Genomic DNA, 6312 nt, shown 5'->3' on the forward strand with positions numbered 1-6312 from the left:
ATATATATATATATATATATATATATATATATATATATATATATACACACACACCCCGGACTTCTCTCCATCTCACAGATATTGAGAAATAACACATAAAATTTAAAAAAATCTACAAACGTTTATCTTAAAAGCAGCTGTGGGGGTAGAAATGCTTAAGTATTGAAGTCTCAGTATTTAGCAATGTCAGATGTTTCAGTGTTTCATGAATTAATGAATTCCTTTGATTTGGAAGGCATCGTCCAATGCCTGGGAGCTCAACAGAAGAAGAGGAAGCCAAATGGAATAGGAAAAGGAAAGGCCAGAATTCCCCACATTCTTGTCTCCGTGAGCGGGGGAAGAGAGGACTAAAGTCCCCGGGAAACCCACTGTACGCTATTTGTTTTAAAGGGGAGTGGGCGGAGTCATGCCTTTAACCCCGCCCAGAACTGAAGGAACCCGCGGCCAATGAAAGGGGCGGAGCGACCTGCGTGCGGCGTGACGCCACCGCATTGCGACCGGTACTCCGTGAGGCGTGCGCCGCAATAGTGGAGCTGGAGGTGAGTGTGGGCTAGGCGCGGCAGCAGCATGGAGAGTATATGGGGTCTGAGGCGCCAACTTGTTACAGTCATCAGGCAGAGTGGAGTCGCCTGACCTCGATGTTGTACGTGGTGGAGTGATCAATCACCCCCCCACACATCCACCTTCCCCAGGCCGAGCGGGATGGACTCAGTATTACTAACCTCGAAAGCAGCCCTACGGCAAGGTCTCCCTCACTGGGGCGGACATCCCTGCCGGTTCCCCTAGGCCTTGAGCTCCGCCAGTAGCCGAGCCTTTAGCCTTGGGAGAGGCAGCCCAGCGGGATGAAAAGAAATAAGGAACACCAGCGTTTTTATTCGCCCTTTTGAGCGCTTACAAGTTAAATGCTCGAAGCACTCCTGTGAATGGGCCCTGTTATTCTTATTTTGCAGAGGGGGTAACTGAGGCTTAGAGGGGTTAGAATTACAGCTTTGCAAACAGTGTAAGGATGGGAGGTTGGGTAGTTAAGGAGATAGGGAAACGTAAGCATCTCTGAAGTGGTGACTCCAAAAGGACAACAAAAACTGTCTCTTAACTTCGGCAGTACTAGTGACAAAATTCATTTGGCAAGTCAATAACCACCAGAATATTAAACTTTGAAATTTGTTTTTCAGGTGACTAAAGCCACCTGAAATGTCAATTGCTCGTTCATCTGTCCACGCCAAATGGATTGTGGGGAAGGTGATTGGGACAGCAATGCAAAAAACTGCTAAAGTGAGAGTGACCAGACTTGTTCTGGATCCTTATTTATTAAAGGTGAGAAACATCCCTGTTTTTAGTTGGCATTGATAAATCACCATCAGGTTCTGCGTTCTGAGCAGAAAAACACTTCCCTATCAGTCAAAATGCATTGAGCGTCTGCTGCAAACCAGGTACTGTCCTGGTCCGTGGGTGTAACAAAAGTGAATTAAGCATGATTTGTATTCACATTCTAGGGACATGCAGAGTTCATTTCAATTCAATCTGATAAGTGCTGTAGTCTTTTTATGTGCAATAAATGCATTGTGGGAGCAAAGAGCGGGACACCTCATTCTTCCCAGGTTGTTGAAGGAGAGCATCCTCAATTAGCCATTTGAGCTGAATCTCAAAAAGGATTTTATCCAGAGGACCAGGTTGGGAAAGTCATTCTGGCCGTGATGAGAAGTTTGCAGAAGTTCTTTTATCCATGAAAGTGAATGACGTCCTACAGGAACAGCAGGTGTTCCTGGCACTAAGGCACTTGAATAAGTGCAAGAACAATCAGAGCTGCACTGAGAAGGGTATTTTATGTTGTATTTTGGATTTCATCTTACAAACAAAGGAAAGACAGACTTGGAGATGGGTAGGGATGAGGATTGAAGGCAAGGAAATAGGTTAGGAGGCTATTACAAAAGTCTAGGATGAAAATGATAAGGACTCGAACGGTCCTTGGAGCAATGGGGATGTAGTGGGAAAAGTAGATTTCAGAAAAAAGGAATACAGTCCTTGATTTGTTAGATGTGTAAGGGAGGGAAGGGAAGTGCCAAGGATATTTCTGTATTCAGGGGTGGGCACACAGGATGGTAGAAATGCTGGTTGTTATTGGGGATCAAAAAACATGATGAAACATGATGGCATGATCATTGGCCTTTGAATTAGACGATCTTAGTGTGAATACTGACTGTTGTTTTCCAGCTATGCACATTACGTAACCTCCCTGAGCCTGTTTTTCTTATCTGTAAATGGGAATGCCTACTGTGGCAGGGTTGTTTTGAGGAATAGATGATTCTAGTTATTATTTGTGGCTTTTTGCAATACTTTGAGCCAGGCACAGAGCTGAGTGCTTTATGGACATTATAATGTTTCATTCTCTTGATAACTTTAGAGTTACAGATATTGGAGCTTCATTTTATGGTGGAGTTTGGAGTTGTTAAGTGACTTGTCCTAAATCACACTGCTAGTGGTGAGAGTAGCATGTTTGTAGGCTGGAGAGAATGCTCTACTGGGAAGAATTTAAATATTGTAGGGAAGCATGATCATTGATAAGAGTAAGAGTTCTGAAGGTAATAGACTGGAGAGCTCAGGGATGGGATCAGCTCTGGAAAAGTCATTGCTGTTTTCCAGAAATTAACCAGCTAATTGGTGTATTGGAAACCTCCTTCAGCATGTTACAGTTTTTTCCCCAAATTCTAGCTTGTTTTCTGTGCATTACTTTTTCATATTCTGTACTGCATTGCCAGATCACAGATGGAAACTACTGATTTGTACCTCATTCTCTCAACAGTATTTTAATAAACGAAAAACCTACTTTGCTCACGATGCTCTTCAAAAGTGCACAGTTGGGGATATTGTACTTCTTAAAGCTTTACCTGTTCCACGAACGAAACATGTGAAACATGAGCTGGCTGAGATCATTTTCAAAGTTGGACAAGTCATAGATCCAGTGACGGGAAAACCCTGTGCAGGAACTACCTACCTGAAGAATCCAGTTAGTTTGGAAACCACCCACCTAACCAAAAACCTGGAAAAACTCATTATCTCTTCAGAACAATGAAGGAGGATTAGAAATAGAAGCCAAAGGGAAAGATTTATGAGTTTGCTTTAAGGAAAAAGATATTTTTCTAAGTTTCATCACAAACTGACCAATTTATCTTCTGGTATTTGTGAAATAGTGAAAAGTAAATGAATAAAGCGTTTGTTATAATTTTCCATGAAGGTTTATGGTCATGTTTCAAATTTCCTTTTCAATGAACATACTTTCCTGTTACACTAAGTGTGCCTAACAACCTGCTGCATTATTTTTTAAGCTCACTGTTTTAGATGTGTTTTTTCTTTTTTTTTTTTTTCATTCAAAGGAATCTTGAATTTATCTTAGAATCTTTATTTTGGGAGAAGAAATCCTTTAGATATAAACAGATAAGTTCACATTAAGTGACTATTCTTGATGGTATGTACTCAAAATTAATTTAATTTTTTTCTCTGATTTAACCAGTTCCAAATGGAAATAATCAGCATGCTTGGGGTCAGACTATATCAGATTAAAGCCTGTAATTAAATATCAGATTAAAGTCTAATTAATAAGAAAATAAAACTTTAAAATTCTTTGTTATTTTTTTAATCCTGTATCCTAGGCTACATTAAATAGGAGTGAGTTCTTAAAATCTGATACATTGATGAAGTCATAGAACTTCTCACATGTGCATTTGAATTGGAGAGTTTCAGAGTTTTATTGCTGTCTATTAATAAACTGTGAATACTTAAATTTTGACCTGCGTAAACATTGAGTTATATATTTCAGTTTTCTGGCTCCTAGAAAGAGATTTGGAGCATATTTCAACCTCAACTAATATGTGTATTATACAAGTATAGGGTTTTAACAATGACCATAGGTACTGCCCACCCTCTCAGGGCTCAATCCAGTGGGGGAGGTATACACAGGTGCTTCATGGCAAACAGAGAAGCACTTGGATGGGAGGAAATTAGGGTAATTTTTTTGAAGCGATATTTGGTGTTAGAACTGAATCTTAAAAGAAAAGTCTCCAGGCCAATAGATGAGGGTTGTGGAAAGGGCATTGCAGGCAGAGTGAAGGGAGTATAAAGTCCTTCAGGTAAGAGAAAGCATAACCAAGGGGTTCTGGAAGCTGGTGAGGATTGCTGGGACATTTTGAACAAGGGTGGAAATCAGGTAGAGAAATAGGAGTAAGTGGTGGTGGCTTATTTAAAATTTATAATTAGATTCACATTTCAACACAAGTAATAGCATCAGTATAGACAACAGATTGGAAGGAGAAAGATTAGAGGTAGGGAGACAGTGTACCTATTCAAAGACTAGTCCTAAGACATAAACTGAGTTGGGCAGGGAAGATGAAAAGTGGTTGGATAGGTGATGTTCCAAAGTAAATCTCTCAGGGCTTGGTGCCAGAGAGGGTGAGTGAAAGGGAAGCATTTAAGACTCTCTAGGTCTCTGGCAGGTGGGCTATGTGGTATCAGTTATTCTGAAAGGATCGGGACACCTGTCCAAGCCACCTCTAAAAGCTCAAATATTTTAAATGTTTGCATATACTCTAATGTATCATTTTTATCTTACATTTTTTGAAAAGCTTGGTGTAAAAATTATGCTTCAGGAAGATGCCCCATATTTATTCTATGGTGTTGAGTAACCTAAGCCACACACCTGTGAAATAAGAGTACCTCCTTCAGCAAAAAGCATTGGGTTAATGTAACTCCAGAGCAAAACGATAGTGGAGAAAAAAATGCAGAATGAGTGGCCTAATACTAAACAACACAAAAGCAAGGTCAGCAAAGAAATGTCTATTTCAGGAAAATAGATTTGAAAGCATTTGTCTCCTGAAATACAGCTGAGAAATTGGGGAGATATGTGAGAAAGTCACAAGGGCATATTGACATCACTGGCTTCAAGAGGCCCTGCCTCCCCCTGTGCAGGACTGGGACATGTCCTTTTCACCCCGGGCGGGGGACGGAGCTCACTTCAGCCTCCCTTTGGGGTCCATCCAGCCTCTACAGCTTCACAAGCATAAGCCAGTTGAGATCAGGGACTCTCAGCCACACAGCTTCTAGCCTCCTGCCCCTGAGTCCCTTGGCCTCCTTTCCACTGGCCTTTAAGAGACAGATGCATGTCCCTGGTCTGGGGCAAATCCTTGTTACCACTCCTCCATCTACAGGATCTATTTCTGCCCTCCCTGGTGGCTCCTTGCCATATTTAGGTGTTCAAACATTGCCCAGTCAGAAAACTGCACCCCCAAGCCCCCATGCTTCCTTCACCTTCAAGATCACCAGCTCCAGAGAAGCCCTCAGTCCACAAGCCCACCCAGTTCCTGCCCCCACCCCTCCTACACAGACTTGCCTGGGTAACCGAAACCTCCCAGCTACCCAGTCCTGAGGGCATTTTCCTCATGGCTTCTGAAGACACACTGGCCTTGAAATGCTTTCTTCTCTTTAGGGGTTGGGCCTCAGCTACTCCTGACTTCTGCCCCTTTCTGCCCCTTTGTCTTGGTTGCAGTTTTCAGGGTTACATTTGTGGCTCTTCTATCTTACAGCAGGATACATTTTCCCCAAACAGTGCCATCCTGATCCACGCCTTTAAGTAGTTTCCTCTGCTGGTGGAAAATACCCTCCCTTCTTCCACTGGTCAACTCCTCTTCCCTTGGGACTGCGCTGTCGTGTCAGCCTAGGTGTCTATCCTCCGCTTCACAGACACATGCTCTCCGGTCTGTGCTCCCTTCCCGTCTTGTGAACCCCTCCATGTCAAAACTTGACATACTTGATGCAACCATTTCACATTCTACCCCACTAGACTAGGACTGCTTGAGGGCAGAAATGGGGATAGTGCCTTGCCCACCGGAGCTAAAATGAACAGGAACACTGTAGTTCTGAGCCTATGCGGGAACTTGAGTATGTTTTCATCCAAAACGTTTTCATTAAAGTGTATATATGTGTTTACTTATGTCGAAAAGGCAATATATTTACATGGTACAAAATTCAAAAGGTATTCAGGGTTCAGAAGCCTGCCTCCCAGCTTTGCCCCTGAGGCCCTGCATTCCCCTAGCAACATTGTTAACTCTTTTCTTGTGAATCTTTCCATGTACATTCAAGCCTTGCCCATGTTCCTTTCGTGTACCCTATTCCGGGCACCCCCACCTTCCGCTGGAGGTTATTGTCTTGAAACTACGGCTTCCGGCTCCTTTCGCGCGTCTGCAGGGCCTCCCCCCGCCGGGACGCACTTTTCACTCAGCCGCCGCAGCGCGCGCCCTGACCCCCCTGGCGGCAGCGGCCGCG

The 6312-nt window shown here is 43.2% G+C and overlaps 1 protein-coding gene across 1 annotated transcript; it reads left to right on the plus strand.

Moving 5' to 3' along the window:
• The first annotated feature begins 446 nt into the window (after positions 1–446).
• Positions 447–3782, plus strand: MRPS17 (mitochondrial ribosomal protein S17). Its single transcript, XM_019632141.1, has 3 exons — positions 447–539; positions 1173–1314; positions 2801–3782. The coding sequence occupies exons 2-3, from the start codon at positions 1192–1194 to the stop codon at positions 3068–3070; spliced, it is 393 nt and encodes a 130-aa protein (XP_019487686.1). The 5' UTR covers positions 447–539; positions 1173–1191; the 3' UTR covers positions 3071–3782.
• The last annotated feature ends 2530 nt before the right edge of the window (positions 3783–6312 follow it).

The sequence above is a fragment of the Hipposideros armiger genome, unplaced genomic scaffold (genome assembly GCF_001890085.2).
Source record: "Hipposideros armiger isolate ML-2016 unplaced genomic scaffold, ASM189008v1 scaffold_1083, whole genome shotgun sequence".
NCBI lineage: Eukaryota > Metazoa > Chordata > Mammalia > Chiroptera > Hipposideridae > Hipposideros > Hipposideros armiger.

Coding starts and splice junctions, on each gene's coding strand:
- MRPS17 (XM_019632141.1), top strand. CDS start 1,192: ATGTCAATTGCTCGTTCATCTGTCCACGCCAAATGGATTGTGGGGAAG. Junction 1,315..2,800: donor TGGATCCTTATTTATTAAAG/GTGAGAAACATC, acceptor TTCTCTCAACAG/TATTTTAATAAACGAAAAAC.